The sequence below is a fragment of the Schistocerca cancellata genome, chromosome 1, assembly GCF_023864275.1.
Source record: "Schistocerca cancellata isolate TAMUIC-IGC-003103 chromosome 1, iqSchCanc2.1, whole genome shotgun sequence".
Lineage (NCBI taxonomy): Eukaryota > Metazoa > Arthropoda > Insecta > Orthoptera > Acrididae > Schistocerca > Schistocerca cancellata.
Window position 1 is genome coordinate 531176485 of NC_064626.1, and position 20635 is coordinate 531197119.

The window sequence follows — 20635 nt, forward strand, 5'->3', positions numbered from 1 at the left end:
GTAGTTTACTGAATTACGTTTTCGTTGTGAGGCATTACTTTACCTTTGGCATGGTTAATACCCCCCCGCCCCCCCTCGTCGTTAGGCTGTCTGAAAAGAGGGACGAAACTCTCATGATTTAATTGTAACGAATACCAGGGTTCTCTGTAGGAAAGATTTATAAGATGTGAAAACATACATAAGTCCAGTATTTTAATTTCGTAGTTTCGAAGATACTTTTAGTGGCGAGAAGTTCACGTTTCAGCATCCCCATGATATCACGGTACATATATTAAGTGAGAGAGGAACTGGTCTTGAGAGATCAGTTAAGGCCACGTCCACTGCCTTAATAATCGAAGTCTGACGTGATTATCTCGATAAGCGTCTAGTTAATGCCTTCGTCTTACTTGCCGAGACGTAACAAGTGACTAGGTATATTATTGTCTGCCGCAGACTCAAAGATATAAGTTCGGTCGACGGTCCAGTAGTCAGTGTCCGGAGACTGGAAGTGGAATTTCTGCGTAACGGATGAGTGACGGCTGTGGTGAGGCTACGGCAAGAGCAGGTGTGGCGCTCAGGGCTCCTTGTTGAAGGCGTAGTTCTCGTAGGCGGAGTAGCTGGAGGCGGAGCCGGAGTGCTGCGAGCAGGCGTCGGGCGGCGAGGCGGCGTCTGCGCCGGCCCCCGGCGGCGGCGTCGTCGACGTGGAGCTGGGGGTGGGCAGCAGCTTGCCCCCGGGGCCCCAGCGCTGAGTGGGCCGGAACAGCGCCGCCCCCCTCTGCGAACAGGCGACCAGAATGTCAAGCGCGGCCAGCAGCCAACGGGCTCTCCCGGTAAGCACCCGCGGGCTCTACCGCCGCCGCTTCGTCGTCATCACCGGCTGCTCCGTACAACAACGCTGCCCTGGGGGACTCATGAAAGGAAGCAAGAAGCAACGAACTCCCCACGTAGCGCGTAGGGGCGGCGGAAAGAGCGCACGCTGCGAAATTTTTTTCATCAGCGCCAAACCTGCAGCCCTGTAACGCTACACGTGAAACAGCCTTTTTTTTACTTCGGACTACACAGGACTCTACTTGTAACATCCTTACGAAAACAAAAAATAAAATAAAAACATCTGCATTTGCAAGGTTCCATGGCCTAAAATTTTATGTGTTACAAGCTGACAAACCCGAAAAATGGTTCAAATGGCTCTGAGCACTATGGGACTTAACTTCTGAGGTCATCAGTCCCCTAGAACTTAAAACTACTTAAACCTAACTAACCTAAGGGCATCACACACATTCATGCCCGAGGCAGGATTCGAACCTGCGACCGTAGCGGTCGCGCGGTTCGACTGTGGCGCCTAGAACCGCTCGGTCACCCCGACAGGCCCTTATATGACAAACCCGCGATTGGCTGAATATTTTGATCATTTTCCATTCGAAAGAAAAACAAAAATTGAACCGTGTTTGTAGTTAAGTATCGAGAAAGTTTAATTTCCATGTATTCTTGAAAACACCACTGAAATTATGAAACAGTCGTACAAAGAAATATGCATAACGTACAAGAGCATAAGTGCAGTGTCCAAACCAAAAAACATGATGCCGGACAGTTTCTGTACGCTCGGCGCAGCTGCTTTGCGTGAGTACAACCCGATTTTGTAGACGTCTCTATGGCAACGTCTCTTTACAGCACTATAGAGGGCTATTGTTGTCGCCTACAGCCGTTTCCACTTCTCAGGTGAAAACTGTCAATAGCGCTGCCAGGTGTCAGGAATTTCCTTAATCTGACTCGACTGTACGAGCTTCTTAGTAGTAAAGAATAAATGTATTAAAACTTCATACATGACGCGGCAATCTTTTACGCATCTCAGTGTTAATGATGTCATATCTCTTGGGCTATTTGTCGTGCAATGGTTTATATCTGTAGGCACATTCAGCAGCATACGTGGATACTGTCTGCGAAATATCTTGCGAATAGATTTGAAAAATATGTAAAAATCTGCCAACCGGTTGCATAGGTTTTCTATATACCTTGAGCTGGTTTCCTTACCTCTAAGGGTGACTTCATCAGAAGGTAAGATAATTACATGAAGAACATATCGTCAAAGATGTACAGTGTTTTAACAGCTGAGTTGCTCAAGTCTACATTAAAATATAAGACATAATGTTCTTCAAAAAGTCAAACATTAAAACATAAGTAACACCGGGGTGGTCTGAGGAGAGTTGGTAGTAAAGGAGTTACGAATTTAAACCTCGAGCATGATTCGGCAGTTCACGAACTCAGTGTTTATGACGTCATATCTCCTGATCTATGTGTCTTACAATGACACATTTTTGTAGGTACATTCAGCGGCATATGTTGATACTGTGCGCAAAATAGAAAAGAAGTAAAAAATCTGAACGTCATTCAGAATCGGGCAGTTTTTCACGCAGCTCATTCCTCATGACATCATATCTCCTAACCTATGTTAGAATAGGTGGCTCTTACCGCCACAGCGATTGTTCCCTGACCTTAAAGGATATGTGTGCAAAGTTTGACTGAAAAATCACTTCAATGGTTTAAGGTTTAGGAGGAGATGTGGACAACACACATACACACACACACACACACACACACACACACACACACAGAAACATGCACACATATTTAGAATGTGTGTGGATTCGTTACATAGTGAAAGGCTATAAAATGTAAACAGCCTACTGCTATGACAACGCAGTCTTATGCTACGAAGTCTTTGAACCAAAAATTTTCGATTAACTAGCTCGTCAAATTCGAATAAAATCCGAAGCAGTGTCAGGGACTAAGACATAGTTATCCACCTGATAAAAGTGGCGTACGTTTGAAGCACTGCAATGTGTGGTAGTGAATCACAGATTGGAAAGACGCAACAGAAGAGAATCGTAGCGTTTGAGATGTGCATAAAAAATTTGGGTGATGGTACAACACTGAAAGAGGCGGTAATGAAAGACTTTTAATACAGTTTTATGCCATGGATTTCAAAAAAGCATTTTGGAACTCAGAAATGATTCTTTCCACTGATTTCATGGGATTTCTTACAACCACACTCCGCATAGTTCGAAGATCTCTGCCCGCCAGTACAAGAGGTCTGCCCAGTCTTGATTCCACTGTGGTTTCCACTTCACGACCACATCTACAATCCACTCGAGCAGGATGTCCTTATGTAAGGTGGTTAACAATTTTTTTTTTGCAACTCCTTAGCAGTTCAATTGTCTGATAATTTCATTTTGGCCCCCGAACGTTCGCTACTTTATGAAAACGCTGTAATGTAAGTATTATGAGACAGACGCTGTCATTTTCAGAATCGATAGACTTCGAATCGTGGTTGCATTGTTAAGCTGCATAGCGCATTCTAAAGTTAAAAATGTGATCCTTTCTGACGTGATGGTGTCGTTACTTGCCTGTACACTATCTGATCAGAAATAACATAGATTCCGATTGTCATTTCTGTAGTTCTGAGTTCATCCAAAGATTTTCAGCCATTAGGTACGTATTAATTTCACTGAATATTACTGTTGTTCCTGAAAATATTTGTACTGGTAATATATGATAAGTTTTCTGTTCGACCTGTAACTAAAACAATGACACAGTTACAAACTAAAAACTATGTAAAACGAAGTGTGGTTACGTAACTGGAAGGTGACTCGTAAACTCATAAACACTGAAACATGCTGTAACACGAACACGATTGCGAGTGTTTCGGGGCAGCGTTCAGCAGTTATAAATTTAGCCTATCGTCGAAGTCGAGAAGCGTTGAGTACAGAAAGCAGAGCAGCAGCAGACGGCCGGCGATGAACCCACCTCTTTGCTGAGTGTGACGCGGTAGACGGCGAAAACGGGCATCGGCACGATGGCGGAGGTGCCGATCAGGATTCCCATCACGTTCACCCAGTCGGGGAACACGTAGTCGCCGTAGTAGGGCGCCTCGTAGTTGTACATCGTGAAGCCGAACACCGCCTGCAAACACAGAGACCAGGCCGTGGAGCTCATCCCGTTCTACAGGGCGGGCGATCGCTGACTGCCGGCCGCACCGCTCGCTCCACACGCAGCGCACGTTTTACAAGAAGGTGCTCGTGGAGGACTGCACGGTGCACGTTTTGCGAACACGCAGCGCAAGCAACGGGTAACTAGTTGCAGCTATTGAATTCATGTTGCCTTTCTTCTTTTTTTTGGGGGGGGGGGGGGGGGGGAGGGTAACCTGCAGGGATATTAGACTGGGGAGGAACCTTGTAACCTCGTGTTACGTCATTATTCAGCAGTGACTTCTACTTGATCTTACTGGCAGGCATGAAAGGACAGGCGTGCTTCATTATTATTATTTCCAATGTATTATCAAATATTGAGCTGGAAACTGGTTTTCGTCCTATCCAACTGAAAAGATGTAACCGTTGCATTCATAAACTCAGGGAGTGCGTACAGTGAAACAGCATCTTCAGAATGAAGACGAATCGGTACAGATGTATTTCAGGACCTATTCGGCCTGATCGCCTTCTTATTCTTGTTGGATACAAATGATGTGGCATCATACCCAAAAAAAGAGCATTACACCCTTTTAGAAGTTCCCGATACACTCAAGATTTATAGCTGCAACAGTGCTTATGGACTATATGAAATGGTTACATTTACCCGATCAAGAGCACAAGCGGTCCTCAGGTATTAGCTGTCGACCCATGCTGAAACACCCGTATTAGTACATGACGTAGCCTCCACGGGCGGCAATGCAGGCGCTGACTCTGGCATTCTGTCGATAGTACGGATGGCGAATACTGTCCTGGGATAAGTCATGCCACACCTGCTCCACCTGTTCACGTACTTCTGTAACAGCTGCTGGTTGACTCACTTCTAGTCCCATCATATCTCTCGTGTGCTCCGTTGGAGACAAGTTAGAGTATCCTGCTGGCCGAGAAAGTTGCCACACGTCTTCCAGAGCACGTTGAGTTTCTTTGGCAGTGTGTGGGCAAGTATCATCCTGTCGGAACAACGTATGTCCTTTCTGTTGCCACAACGGCAGAAGAATGGGTCTAACGACATTCTGCACGTACCGAGTGCTGGTTAATGTCCCCTCCAGAAACATCAGAGGTAAACGAGAGTTGTAGGTTATCGTACCCCAGGCCTGTGGTAAAGACAGTGTCTCTTGGACGAGTATACTCTACTAACAGCGCTCAGCAGGTCTACGTCGTACGAGCAAACAACCATTACTTGTCTGCTGACAGAATCTGCTATCATCGCTGAAGACCATCTTTGCAAGTGATCCTCTGACGGCACTAGTCGAACCGTTCACGTCGATACTGCGGCGTGAGTTGAAGACGTGCCCGTAATCCCACTGTTAATAACAGTTCGCAGAATTCTTCTTGACACAACTGGTCTCGCAAATTCTCTGATCTATGCCCTGGTAACCGTACGATCTGCCACTGCTGCCCTCACAATACGACGATCCTGGAGGGCGTCTGTGCTGGTCGGATGTCCAGAATTTCGTCTACAGATGTGATCACTGATGCCAGCATCGTTGCCCAGATGACGCAGCACGTCCAATTCGTGTGACAATTCTCCGAAAGGACCATCCCGCCGCTCGGAAGGTCAAAATTTGACCCCTTTCAAACCCGCTTGATTGACTGTAGTAAGCAGAGAGAATTTCTGTGGCATGGTTGCCTGCTTGCTTCACACCTCTGCACCACACTTGTAAGCTGGATACGTCATTTTGATTTTTTTAAGTTACCGTCATGCACGTCACGCACAAAACAAGTTACTTTACTTTTACAGAATCTTTAGTCTTTCAGTAGCACAGTCTTTCCCTCTGCGCAGTCTGGTACATTCTTAATTCGAGTGTGGCAGATGATGGACGTTTTCAGTAGTGCTCTGTTGACTTGTGCTTGTATATGTTGGGTGAAGAAAGATTTATCGTAAAGGACAGCAAGGATGAATATGATGTATATATCTGAAGGCTAAAAGAACATAAATTTTGAAAAATGTTATTATTTTTGAAAAGAAGTCTGAAGTAAGACTGCTGCACTGCGCAACTAGTTTGTCGGAATGGTTATTGTCAGCTAGTTAATTAGCTCAGAGAAAGAACACCCCACTTCTATGAGTCATTCATTAAGATATCAACTGACTAAAGTGTTTGGCTTTTATAGAAATTCTTTGTTAACATTGTACCCTTCTTAAACTATTGTTCACTTTGTTATGAATACTGTTGTTCTGACAAATGTTATGAGTGAGGATCACAGGAACTTTCACTCTGTCTTTTGGGTACGTTCTTGTTTCTAAAATCATTGTCTTGGAATATCATTTCACAGAAAAAGTTACTCTCCCATCCAACTGTTTAAAGATGTATTACCATTACGCTTTACCACCTTGCGCTATGTGGTAAGCAACAGTTCTAATATTGTTTGGAAATTTTATTTGCTGTTGTGCTTTCGAGAAATCTAGAACAGTGTTGTCAAGAGGCGAGGTAAGTGGAAATTTTGGTTAGGTCCAGATAATTGTTGTACTTCATTTGCACATTTAATATAAAGACAAGTTGTATTCACACCAGTTACTGTTCAACTGAAATTAGTTTCTGTGTTGTCAAAGGTCAGCATACGAGTTTAAGTTGGGTGACAATTTGTGGATACATAGTTTTGACAATACGTAGATTTTTTATAAATTGGGGGGGGAGGTAAATTTTGGCTAAGTTTCATGCAGAAACATATAGTGGGGAGATGACACACTGAGCCTTCTGGTTGTGAGTATTCCCCATTAAAGCGCAGACACAGATGACGGACGCTCTGGTAGCTGTTCCATTACGCTGTGTGTTGGAGGACGACGTTGCAACCAGTGTCACTACATCTATTGTCCCCTAGGTGGCACACGCCATCATCGGATCAAAATCAGCGTCGTCCTCCCATGGGTACTAAATCATTTCAGGCGCTGTACATCCAAAGGGCAGAAGCACATCCCTTTGCTGCTGATGGAAGTATTATAATCAAGCCTAAAGGAGTAACCATAACACTAATGAAGGTAAATAATATTTTGTTTAAAATTAACAACGGGTTCTCTGCAAATTGAGTTTAGATAAAACGCGATATATGCAATTCAGTACCGCACTTAGTCTGACCACAATATCTGAAATAATTAATGAGGGTAAATCGTCAAATGTAACAGAATATTCTGAACGCCTAGTTTTTTACATTGATAACTTGAACTGAGAGTCACATGTCACAGATCATAAAAGTCCAATTTTTGAATTACAGACAATATCAGATTTTGGAGATGAAAATTTCCACAAGCTGACTTACTGTTCCTATTATCATAATGTTTTACAGCAAAATATTCTGAGGTAACTCGTGATTGAGGGAAGAATTTTGTAATAATAATAATAATAATATGTGGTGTCCACCCTAGTAGCTCTTGTACACAGCTCTTCAAATTAATACCTGTTACAGCCTTAGTGTACATTTACTTTTTCGTGGAGTTGATCGTTAACAATCAGAGTCCAAAAAACAGATACATTCATAAATACAGTGTGACCCGTAACTCCAGCGACAAACTTACTGAGGTGATAGTATGGACTAAAACAGGACGGGAATGTCTAGTGAACATGGACCTTCAAATGCATACCCTGAGCGCTATGAGCTACTGTGAGGCGCATCTCTTCTACTGAACAAGTGCCCATAGTTCAAAAGCTATGCACATTGGAGCATATGTTTACTGTAAATTTTTTCTTGTATAGTCCTTAATACCTTCTCCCAAAATATTGAACGCAGAGGTCTTTCAATAGAACATATGTATTTCACGTTATCTAAGATGAATAAGTGCTTAGAGCCCTTAGGGTATGTTTTTAGGGCCCATGTTTAGTAGACATTTGTTTCGTTTTGCTCAATACTACATCCTCAAGACGTTCGTCGGTGGTGTTATGGTTCACCCCGTATCAAGCTAAAAGGAGAAATAATTTACACGGGCCACCCGGCTTAGTGTGGCACAGGAAGTGAGGTATTCGACCATGAAAGACCTTCTGCTCAGTGAGGTAAGAATTTGAATAAATAATAAAATTAACTTCCAACACAAATCGAAATCATAACTGCTCGACAGTTGTTTCTGCTCCATAGAATAATTTCTGAATGTTTAGTAGCATGGTCCACCAGACATTTAGATAAGTAACAAACGGTTAGACAGTAACCCAGTGAGAGGAGGTTCTTTGAAAAAAATCAATAGCAAACGTGAAGTCGTATATTACACAGAGTCTTAAAAGGTTTCTGGATGAGCTAGGAATCCCAAAATGTGGTGACTTGATTCAGTAGTAAGCGATTTGTGATGAAACAACGAAAACTGCCAAGTGTTCACAAACAAAATTAACACAAATGTTGGTTCAAGAATGCTACACCCATACATGCTTCTTGGGTGAATACATTTGGTAATGATGTGAAATTGTATGAGTTTAAAATAAAGTGTCTTTATAGGAAATAACCCTTTTTCTTTACAATTGCTACTTCATATTTAAAAATTCATCTATTAAGTAGGAGTCGTCAAATTCTTTTAATTTGTTTTTATATGCTGGTTCGCTATCTATCAGACTATAAATACTATTTGGTAAATGACAAAGTCTTTTGTGGCAACATAATTCATCACTTTCTGAGCTGAAGTCAAATTTAACCCAGAATAGTAAAGATTATCCTTTCTTCTAGTGTTGTAGCTACGCTCTCTGTTGTTACTTTTTGTTCGGGATTGTTTATTAATAACAAATTTCATAAGTGAATATATGTATTGTGAAGGTACTATGAATATCATTAGTTGCTTAAATAAATGTCTGCAAGGTGATCTTGGGTGAGCTGCAACTGTTATTCTGGTTACACACTTTTGTGCAATGAATACTTCTTCTCTTAATGATTACATACACCAAAATGTGATGCCATACAAAAGCAGTGAATGAAAATAGGCATAGTAGGCTAATGTATTGATATGTTTATCAGCAAAATTTAGAGTAACACTAATAGTATAAGGAGCTGAACTCAAACATTGCAGCAGATGATCAGTGTGTTTCTTCCAGTACAATTTCTTATCTGTGCATATCCAGAAATTTTGGATACTCTGCTTTAGTCGCAGACTTGTGTTCAAAGTCTATATTTTTCAATGGTGTTACGCCAAGTACTGCACAGAACTGCACATAGAGTGTTTTCTTAAAATTTAATGAAAGTCCATTTACAGAGAAGCACTTAATTATATTCTGAAAGAGATTATTTACAATTTCCTTGGCTAATTCTTGTTATTTTGGTGTGATTACTATACTTGTATCATCACCAAAAAAATAGCTTTGTATCTTCATAAATGTAGTGTGGCAAGTCATTAACACTTATTAAGAACAATAAGGGACCCAAGACAATCCTGTAAGACACTGTTCTTGATACCTTTTCAGTTATATGAGTGCTGATTTTTTCCAGATTATCTGTACTGTTAATTTCCACCTTCTGCATTCCTCCAGTTAAATATGAATTAAACCATTCGTGCACTCATGCCGCAATACTGAAGGTTATCTAGAAGAATTTCATGATTCACACAGTCAAAAGCCTTTGACAGATCCCAAAAAATCAAAATCTATTAGATTTTTTGTGATCTGTCAAAGGCTTTTGACTGTGTTAATCATGTTCAGTTATGCAGAGCATTTAATATTTGATCAGTGAAAGAATATATTGCATTTTCTGTTGAAAACCATTTCTGAAAACCAAACTGATATTCTGTTAGTACTTCATTTTTACAAATATGTGAAGGTACCCTTCAATATATTGCATTTTCAAGAATTTGTATAAAGCTCTCAGAAGTGATACTAGGTGGTAGTTGTTAGCATCAGACCTATCCCCCTTTCTATGCAATGATTTAATAATATGGTATTTCAGTATATCCAGAAAAATGCTCTGTTTCAGTGAGTTACTACATATGTGGCTGAAATCTGCTTACCTATTGGGAACAAGTTTTCAGTACTCTGTTGGAAATGTCATCAGTTCCATGCAAGATTTACTTTTCAGTGATTTTATTATTTTCCTAATTTCAAAGGGAGAAGTGGGGTGAATTCCAGTTTTATGAAATTGAGAAGGTGTTGTCTCTTCCACGTTCAATCCTGAATTTTCTAATGAACAGCTGGGTCCTATTTCCTCTACAACACTAAAAAATGATTACTAAAAGTATTTTATACTTCTGACTTTTTGTTAGCAAATTTTTCATTGAGTTTGATAGAACTATAGTCCTCTCGTGCTCTCGATTGCCTACATTGAAAATTCCCACTAACAATAATTTTCTTCCCCTGTGTCTTATAGATAACACAACATAGAATCAAAGTTTTACAGAAATAGCTGAAGTTTCCTAATGGGGACCCATACACAGCTATTTTTCTGTAATGTCGCCAAGTATCTATAAAGAACGGTGGGGACGTTCTACCAATCGCTCAATTCCTCTGCGACAGAAAACCGCTCCTTGGTCGCGGAGAAATTCGAGAGTCGCTGTGTAAACGTACTCATTGTTGGAAAATATTTTCTACCCACATGTTTTTCAACTTGCCAGGAAGATGCAAACTGCGTGGAGTAAGATCCGGACTTTCTGATCACAGTCATCCATGTCTGTGCGGCCTTGGGAAAATTGTTAGCATTATGTTATTGTGGCTGGACGCGACGTTACGTTTGCTCCATACATCGTCATAATTTCACCAACAATCTGTGTGCAATTCAGATGTTTGACCACAAGTATCGTACTGCCTCGCGTTTTTTGGAGTACGTTTCCAGTTGCTGCGTCAACTTTGACATATGTTACCAGTACCGCAGAAGAACTGTGACGGCACGGACCGCAGAACATGTGCTCCCTTCTGACAATGTTCACTGTTGTGCGTAGTGGTCTTACCGTGGGTCGACATTCTGAAGTCCCTACTTAATTCGGAATGCATGACAGTACCGTGGGCTGCCCATCTACCATGGAACCACCTATTCGTTTTCCACACACACGCTAACTGTGAGGAATAACATTACGAAAACTAACTTTCTTGTTTTCTTTTGTATTCTGTTTCCTAGAGAAGGAAACTGTTTACAGGTGACTAGATTGATACGGCTCGCCACAAATTCCTCTCCTGAGCTAACCATTTCATTTCAGAATGTCAGTGTAAAACTTGCGCCATACGTCCTCAATTACGTGCTGGATGCTTTCCATCTCTGTCTTCCCCTATAGTTTTCCCCTCCACAGCTCCTCTAGTACCATGGAAGTTATTCCATTTTGTGTTAACACAAGTCTTATCATGCTGTCCCTTCTTCTTGTCTGTGTTCCGCACATTCCTTTCCTCGCCTATTTTTCACAGGAACTTCTCATTCCTTATCTTATCTATCTACCTAATTTTCAGCACTCTTCTTCAACATCACCTCTCAAACTCCTCGATTCTCTTCTGTTCCTGTTTTCTCACAGTCCAACGTTCACTACAATGCAATGCACTGCCCCAAATGTACAGTATCAGAAATTTCTTCCTCAAATTAAGACCTATTTTGACACACTTAGATGGGAATGCACATTGTGGTTTTTCTAGTCTGCTTCTATGCCTTCCTTGCTCCGTTCCGTCATGCGATATTTTGTCTCCAAGGTAGCAGAATTCCATAACCTTGTCCACTTCTTGATCACCAGTTCTGATGTTAGGTTTCTCACTTCTCATTTCTAATACTTCACACTGGGCCGTGGGAGGTACGCAGTCGATATCGTGTGCTTTGATTTCGGGCATCGTTCGCTGGTGCTGTTATTGGCCGGGTGAATCGATTGTAACTTGTAGCTAATTGTCTGTGACATTGCGAGTCCTAAGGTATGCCTTGAGCAGTAAAAACTGGGTTATGAAAAACAATTAGTTTATTTTTATATTTACCCAGACATGTTTCGATACCTAGTATCATCTTCTATGGGTCAAATTTTTATTTCTTAAAATTACATCGCTAACTGAACCGTATTATTCAGTTTTAGTGCTCATTTTCGTCTTTTCTTTTTTTCGACAGCATGTCATCTGCAAATTTTTCGTCCTGTTTCGTGTCTCTAGTTGGTGACTCGATCAACTGCTATTTAATGCATTGTTTTCACTCAGGTTTTCACAAACTTCCGCACACTGTTTCACCTCACATGCATTGTCACAAAATGTTGCGAAACGTGATCTGAGCAGACACTTCTGACAATATACTCAGTGAGAGGTGTTGTCATTATAACAGCTAAGGATAAAATCAAAGGATTTCTCTAAACTTAGTTTATGGTCAACATTTTTACAAAAGATGATGTTTGAGTCCTTCCCTTGTATTCAGACGATTTTCGAAGAAATTTCAATGGAGCAGTCGGTGGTATTAAGTTCTCACATTTATTGCGTGATACGGAGCTTGCATAATTTGGAAGAGAAGCTGTTAAGTTACTTTTCAGAGCTGAACTCTGACGCTGACAACGGTCATAGATGGATACTCAATACTTTTCTACATATACAGTACAACTGGCTGATCTGAGCACGATGACGAAAGAAGCACTTACAGATTTAGCAGCTGATGGAATGCTTAAAATGGAATTTAATTCGCAAAAGTTTGACGTCTTCTGGATGAAGGGAAAAGAAGAGTATCCACAGCTGGCAAAGAAAGCTTTTTAAATTATTAGTGCCATCCGCCGCTTTCTGCCTTTGTGAATTAGCATTCTCTTCAATGGTGAACATAAAAACTAAGAAGAGAAATATACTTCAACTAGAAAATGATTTGGTGATTTGAGTCTCAAAAATAGAACCACAAATTGATAAATTATTAATAAATAATAGGCACAACCTTTTCATTGGAACTGTTGTATTTTTCCTGTAGTCTGGGACCTATGTAACCTTTGCTTACTTTCTTCTGGCTAAGTGGCTTCCGTGGCAGATATATGTTAAGTATGTTTTTTAGTAAAACAAATGAGAGACATTAGTCACCAGGCATGAAATTGCATTTGTGCCGATAAAGCGCTTGGCATTTATGTATAATCGCTGAAACGTACCATTACTGTTATCGACTTTACTCTTGACGCTATGGCTTATGCACCGCGGGAAAGAAATGACAATGAAATAACAGAAAACGTGGAGGAAAAACAGCGTAATGTTTTACATCGGTGTTATTATTATTATTATTATTATTATTATTATTAATATTATTATTATCATTATTATTACGACGAAAACTTCTCCGCCAAAGACAACGACGCCGACAATGCAGTATTCAACTATACTGTTACCGACACTCCTAGCGTTGCAATTATTGTAACCGATACCTCCACTCGGGTCTCGTCGACGATGCTGCCAAATTCTCTGTGACGGTGTTGCAAGCAAGACTCATGTTACTTCATGGCCTTGAAATACCTCTATATGAATTCCATTTTAGATATGTCATCGTTTACCAACACGAATGCAATAAAGATCCGCATTAACCAGTAAGTAGGCAGATGTTTCATTCGTCTAGCCGTCTTCTGTGTTTATGACTCATTTTGAAGAGAAGGTAAAAGCAAATGTCTTTAGACGACTTCTTGTAAAAAAGGATGTACATTTTATAAACCGTTTTAGTATTTTTTTCGGAATTTAATGCATTTTCCTTGTTTTACGTGAATTCCAACAGAAAAATATGTTTCGCAATGCAAGTAAGACTCATAAGTGAATTACCCTCATTACACGAGGTCCACTGTATAGTCAATTTCTAAACAAGAAGATCTGTTTTCGAATTTCTAAGAGTTACTTAATGGATCTTCTTCATTTAGTTATCGATCGGTCCCTGAAAACAGTTTTCCAGTTTTGCGTTCATTTATCGTTAACACTGTGTTTTTATTATAAAACAATCTACGTTATGCTCGATCTAGAATTACGTAATTTTAATAAAAAAATAAATACCATTTTCCATAGGCCTATGGTTTTGTATTAAAGGACCCCTAGTTTTGAGACATATAGCACGATGGTTATTTCATTTACTTTGATTCAGTTTCAAAAGAAGACATTTCTTTTTAATTAATTGCGAGAATATGTAGTACATATTTTTACAAATGATGGTATTAGTTTTTTTGTAAACTAATTTTCAACTCTTTTATAAAGCACTATCAAAAAAACAATGATTCACTTCACGACAATCACCCCGATTAGCTACACGGAAGAAATGAGAAATTAACCAGGTGACCAGCAACGACGATTTTGTGCGAATCCCGACAAAGCCACAGAACTAGGAAAATAGAAACAACGTCAACACGCAGTGTGTGAATTAAAGTCTGAGATGAGCTCAGGCATCCTAGATCCGCTTGGTATAAATTGCTGTACTTCGTGCCTTGTCTCACTGCTGCCAATCCTAGTAATCTATTGTTTGGTTCTAAGCTTGTTACTGAAATGCATTCTAGTAACCGTGGTCCAAAACTTGCTGTGTGCGTGTTGTTGCAGCCATTTTGTATCACATTTGAATGTGTGAACCTTTTAACTGCGCTTTCATAAATTGTTCTCGTTCTGTGTGATATTTTTATCACAGCAGATGACTGGCTCGTAAACTAAGTTGGCAGTAATACACAAGACGCTGCCACTGCACCGTCGTTCCACCGGAAGTTGATGAGGTCCTTTCCCTCTCCCTGCAAACCTCTCATAGGTAAATACTATCTGTACAAGCCTTAGTGACTCACGCCGCTCTAGTTCCATTCCGCAGAAGTTGGAAGAGGTCTACAGACATCGTGTTGCTTCTCACTGCTGCAAGTTCTTGCGTATTTGAGGTCTTCAACAGGTTTAAACTATATTCGTATTCATTATTGTAAATAAGTACCAGAGCTGAACGTGAGCGAATTTGCAACGTGCTCTCACAAAACCTTGTCACTTCCCTCTGACTCTTATGCCACAGCAGATGATCGTCATGAACCACACGTTACCAGCCATGCTGCCACTGCTTTCTCCTGCGACCGCGACCCCCTGAGCAAGGCTTTGCGACCCCCAGGGGTTGACAAACACTGAGCTAGAAAGTATGTTGGAGAGGCAACGAGACTGACAACGCCGCTAGCGATCTGGCAATGCTGTGTTGTTTTACATGTGTAGACCGGCGTGTGCATCCCTTCCAGTGCTTAGTCCAAGTTCCAGCTCCGCACAGCCATCAGGTAGTTTCTGAGAGCGCCATCAGTAAAGTTGTTTTCTTTTTTTCTGTGTGTGTGTGTGTTAAGAAAATGGAACAGTGGAACAATGTTAAACTTGGCGAATCCGCGATTGTGACCTTTGTAGAGTTCAAACAGGCCTATGGGGAACATTTCTTATTAAGAGCACAAGATTTTCACTAGCACAAGTAATTTTTGGAAGGCTGAGAGCACTTTGAAGATGAACCTCACTCAGGGAGACCAACTTCAGAAACGGAAGAAAACCTTGAACGTGTGAAGAATCTATTCCTCCAGGACAAACTGTCAACCAAGTGATCTACAAAGACTACCTTGAAAGGCTCAGAAAACGGTGAATCGACTGAGACCGGACATTACAGCTGCATCATGACAAGGCCCCATGCCACACGGCCAATTCCGTCACAGAATTTGTGACGTCAGAAGGCATTTCTGTCGTTCCACAACCCCCTTGTTCACTTGATGTGAATCCTCGTGACATATTTCTTTTTCCGAAATTGAAAACTGTCTTAAAAGGGTGTCGATTCGCGACTCTCGAGAACATTCAAAAGAATGTGACCGGCATGTTAAAGCCCCTGCCAGTTGAAGCCTTTCAGTGCTGCTATCAAGACTGGGAACAACGACTCCAACGGTCCATAGCTTCCAACGGAACAATACTGTTGTTTTAAAAAATAAAAACTTCGTCACATAAAATATAAGTCTCATTACTTTTCTCACACAGCTCGCATGTTTGTTTGTCCACCATCTGTGATTGCCCTTTTTGGAGATGTCCACTCCTTTTCAACTGAATGGCCTACTACGGCAGGTGGACCTACAAATTGTTAAACAAGTGTTTGTGTTCGTCGTTGTATACGTCAGATGTTCCTCCTCGGTAGCCTTACTGTGTAACTCTGCCTACAACATAATACTTTGCACGCCAGCAAACGTCTCTCGTGTGCTAGGGCATTGTTACTGAACGCCCGTCAAGCCCGCGGACTTCCAAAGTGTTCGCACGGTGGAACGCAGCCGTCCCATGCACCAGCCAGTTTATAGGCCTGGAAGGGTAAGGTGCGAGATCAAACAGCCCCGAAACTGTGCCACGTGAGAGCAGCGACCAAGTTAAAGCAGCGGCCGGCGCCCGTGGCTAACACGCAGGTAGCACTCCAGAGCGGGCGGACTGGGCTAACCGAGTTATGGAGGGCGTGGCCGGCCTGCCGCGGCCAGCCGCAGGCGCTTTAACACCCCGCAGCGCCGCTAGTCCGCCCTAACAGCCCCTAATTGTAGGTCGTTGCGTCTATCATCCTGCTAAGGCAGCCGCCCGGGGCATTTGCTCTAGCTATTACCGTAAATGTCCGGCCGCTGTTTCTATGTGCGAAAGTCGCTCGCTCAGCTTTATGTTCCCACATTAGCTTCTACTCTGTACTCCCTGCGCACTGTAATTGGGCAAAACTGCTGACAAAGCTCTGGCATATCGTAGGATTTCTTAGTTTGATATGGGGCAGGTCCACAGCCTCCAAGTAATTATCACCAGGTATTACTCATCTCCAGGCAGAAATCTGAAATGTAGATTTTTTCTTTATTGTTTTGGATGCGGGATGGGAAAGGAAATGTAACAATACAGTCAGACAAAAAATTTGGCAACATTGAAAATGGACTCTAGAACTTGTCCGTGAGGAGTCGAGCACACACTGGAATGCCCCCTCTCGCAGGGCAGCCAGCGTCGCCGAAACTGTGAAGTAGTGGGCAATGCAAAGCGAAAAAGTATTTTAATCGAACTAACAACTGCAAGAGCTACAAATTGTTGTCATTCAGGAAATTTTTTGTTTGTAGGGTCCTTCGCACCCAAAATATTGAATAATTCTAGTGGCTTAACGAATTGGTCATCTCATATTGTCTAGGATAAGAATGCTTTCATCTAGTTACAAATCCCACTCTCACGTCCTACTTTTTGCGTAAGAGTAGCTGAAGAGTTAATATGTTGTTAATCGATTTTCTCATCTTTCTGGAGTGAGTGTCAGATCGCCAGCGAATTTTACAATTTTTACAAGTTGCGACATGGTCGCGGATTAAAACAGTTATCCAGATACGTGTGGAATTAATTTCTTTTATTTCCGCCAGTGACCACTAAACTTTTTGACCTTAGTCTACCGCTTTCAGTTAGCAATGACCATTTTCAGATCTGCAGCAAATCATGAGAAATGGAATACAGCTAGCGAACATATTACGTCTTAAAAGAGTAAAATATGCCATAACGAAAAATTGTTACTTTCATGGATACAAAAGCATGCACTTATAATATGAAGAGGCATACCTGTTCTATGACTTGTCATAAATAACAAAGCCGTAGTGGCATCATAACAAAATATACGTAAAATCAGCATAGCATCCTCGTACATATTACGTGTGATAATTTAAAACACGAATAAATTTAAAATTGTTAAAAGGAAATGGTTAAGTGATAATATATGATTCTGAGACTCTCTTGTAGTCATTTTAGATAAAAATAATAATATACACGACAACAAGCTTTTGGAGCTGATTCCTTTTAAGAATTTTAAATTTAACTTTATTCGTGTTTTTAATTATCACACTTTATCACTGTAATAACTTACACGTTTGGAAGCCCACTATAGATTTTACGTCTTCTGCTCTTCACTTATCGTTTACTGTACAATTTTTATAATTGACCAATGTGTACAGACATACAGCAGCGACATCTGACGAGGTCAAGGCGCAAACATATGATGCGGTTACTGTATTGCAGTTTGTCATGACGTGTACCGATAGAACAGTTTAACTCTCCAGAACAGTGGCCTAGTTTACATCACACTTTAAATATGTATGACGTGCACATTCTGTAACGATGCCATTATTGCTTTATTATTTTAGGAGAAGTTATAAAACAGATATGTCTCGTCATATTTTAACCGCAAGTTTTCAAATACATGAAAGTAATAATTTTTCGTTATGGCATATTTTATTGTTCTAGACGTAGTCTGTTCACTATTTCTACACCATTTCCCATGATTTCCTGCAGATCTGAAAATGGTAATTGCTGAAGGAAACCGGTAGTCTAAGGACCGAAAATTTTGTGATGATTGGTGGAAATAAAGGAAATTAATTTAACAATTGCATAGTGACACAAAACATGTAGAAATAAACTGGAATGACATATCTTATCAGTCTGATGATTCAGTAAATAGCAACGTCATTGTACTGCGTACGACTTGCGAAGCAGTTAATAAAATGAACTTAGTGTACGCTATCAGCTCAAAGAGTGAACGAGTCGTGACGTGACGCCCTTTGCCATGGACAGGAACCCGAAGTGTAAGTATTGCGTGATTAGTATTGAGCAACATGGAGCAGTGTATTTTCTTTATGGCGACCGATCTATAAAGGAAATGGCTAACTCGAGTGAAAATGTAAATAGTGTGTGTGCGTATGTAATTAGACTTTAGATCGATGTAGGGACCTTTTCGTAAATCAAGACTTCATACATACGGGGTCAACATAAACTCTTTCGTATCAATTATAGTATGCTTACTGAGTCAATCATATTGAAGAATGGCAGTAGAAGATGAAGAGAACACGTATCACATAGGCAGGCGTTTATGAAAGTCATTACAGCGATACGTTTAGGTAGGAAGTAAGGCGGCTGGTAATGCTGTCCACAAATAGGCCAATGTCGAATCAATAAATAGAAAACATTAGGTCAAGTAAAACAGTTTATAAAAGTCGTCAAACGACCGGGCAACTTACTGACGACGTCGTGGACAGGACGTCAATTTCATGTACTATGGATCATTCGTCCAGTTAATCGTAATGATGTACGAGTCATTTTAAATTCACACTACACATTTAATGTGCTCATCATTTGCATGTGTTGTTTTATTACAGATACGAGCACTTTTTACACATTTCAAAAACAAATACTCTTCTACGGAATAGAACGAGTTCTCAAGGAAGAAACTGTTTCAGTTTGTTTTCAAAATTATCTCTTCTTCCTTTTAGACATTTTACATCATTGTGTAGGCGATCAGAAATTTTGGTGGAAGCACTATACACCCTTTCTTGTGCTAAAGATAACCTAAATGTGGAGAAATGAAAGTCATTTTTGTAATTATGTACATCATTGTTCCTTCAAATTTGCAAAGGATTATTTGCAATGAACTTCATGAGGGAAGAAGTGTAATTTGCCGCAACAGTCAAAATGGCTAACTCCGCAAATAGGTGTCTACAAGATGATCGTTGGTGAGCACCAGATATTGTTCGTGTTGCGCGTTTCTGAGAAACGAATATTTCTTCCTTAAAGATGAGTTACTGCAGAACATTATTCAATGTGATATTGTTGACTGAAAAACGTAAATTACGTCAACTTATTGATTTCCTTTTCTCCAAGATTTACTACGATTTGAAGTGCAAACGTGGTTGAACTAAGTTATTTTAGAAGGCCCTAATTGTAGTTTTCCCAGTTCAATTTCTCATCAGTATGGTGATCTATAGTTTTTTTTAAGTTAAAACCAAGTCTACCCTTATTCCTTTCTTGATCTCTCACGGGTGTTTCCCCCAACAAACATAGAAGGGCCTCTCCCACGATGTTGTGAGGCGACCACCTTCCAAGGAAGTATAACGAGAACTTTAGTGTTTCCACAGCCTCTGTTTGCTGGTGAAAACAATTTTTTCGACATATTTATCTCAGTAAACAATTAAGACAATGAATTAATGCAGAACTTGTGTTTCAAGCGAATTAGAGAAGAACTGAGATGACTGTCGCTAAATTTCAATACGAAACTGAATTTCTTTGCGGCTCTTCAAACATCGGCAACTACACTGATGGAATGTTTATACACCGATGTGTAAACTACAGGTAAGCAGGGAACACAGCCAGGAATTCTTTATAGAAACACCAAAGTAATCGCAGTGCAACGTGAGACATCCCTTCTGAAGGACATCCTTCAAATTCTGGTTTATGTTCGGCAAGATAAACAGAATTATATTGATTCCATCTATAGATATTCCTACACGATCTCCTGACAACGTGAACGGCACTACCTAAATACTAGGGATTTAGGGATTAGATTGTACGAATTGCCCGACTGGTGCTGTAGAGACGTGCGCACCAGTCCTGTTGTCGCGTCTACCTCTTTAAAATATGAATTAAGGTTACATACTAATGTACGACCTGGAACCAATGCTTTTGAGAGGTGAAACAAACATAAATTTCTCAGCAAAGTAAGCGTAGTACATTCCCACGGGGTGTAATAGAGTTTACTATTTAAAGCTTCGTGATTGTGAAAGTACTGGTTTCGTAATGAAGGGTACTAGTTAATCTGAAAATCCCTGTTATTGGATCATTGTGATATCGACACAAAAGTTTTGATACTCACTACGACGCAAAGTGGTGCCATGATGGTCCATGCGAACCACCAATAGCAGCGGGTTATCTTGCATAGCTTCATTCCCATCTCTGCGATGTTGTCCAGGAATCGATTGCCGCCTGCGTCAAAGAGAGGAGAAATAATCACATCTGCGACTGTAACCGTAACATATTTCAATATCACTATCTGTAAATCGT

General features: G+C 40.7%; 1 protein-coding gene across 1 annotated transcript in view; it reads right to left on the minus strand.

Moving 5' to 3' along the window:
* Positions 1–553: 553 nt before the first annotated feature.
* LOC126188169 (sodium- and chloride-dependent glycine transporter 1-like) overlaps positions 554–20635 on the minus strand; it is a 248947-nt gene continuing 228865 nt past the window's right edge. Inside the window, exons 10-13 of the mRNA XM_049929727.1 lie at positions 20448–20557; positions 3781–3936; positions 659–754; positions 554–616 (exon numbers count right to left, since the gene is read on the minus strand). Coding sequence (XP_049785684.1) covers positions 554–616; positions 659–754; positions 3781–3936; positions 20448–20557 — 425 coding nt within the window. The remainder of the gene's footprint in view (positions 617–658; positions 755–3780; positions 3937–20447; positions 20558–20635) is intronic.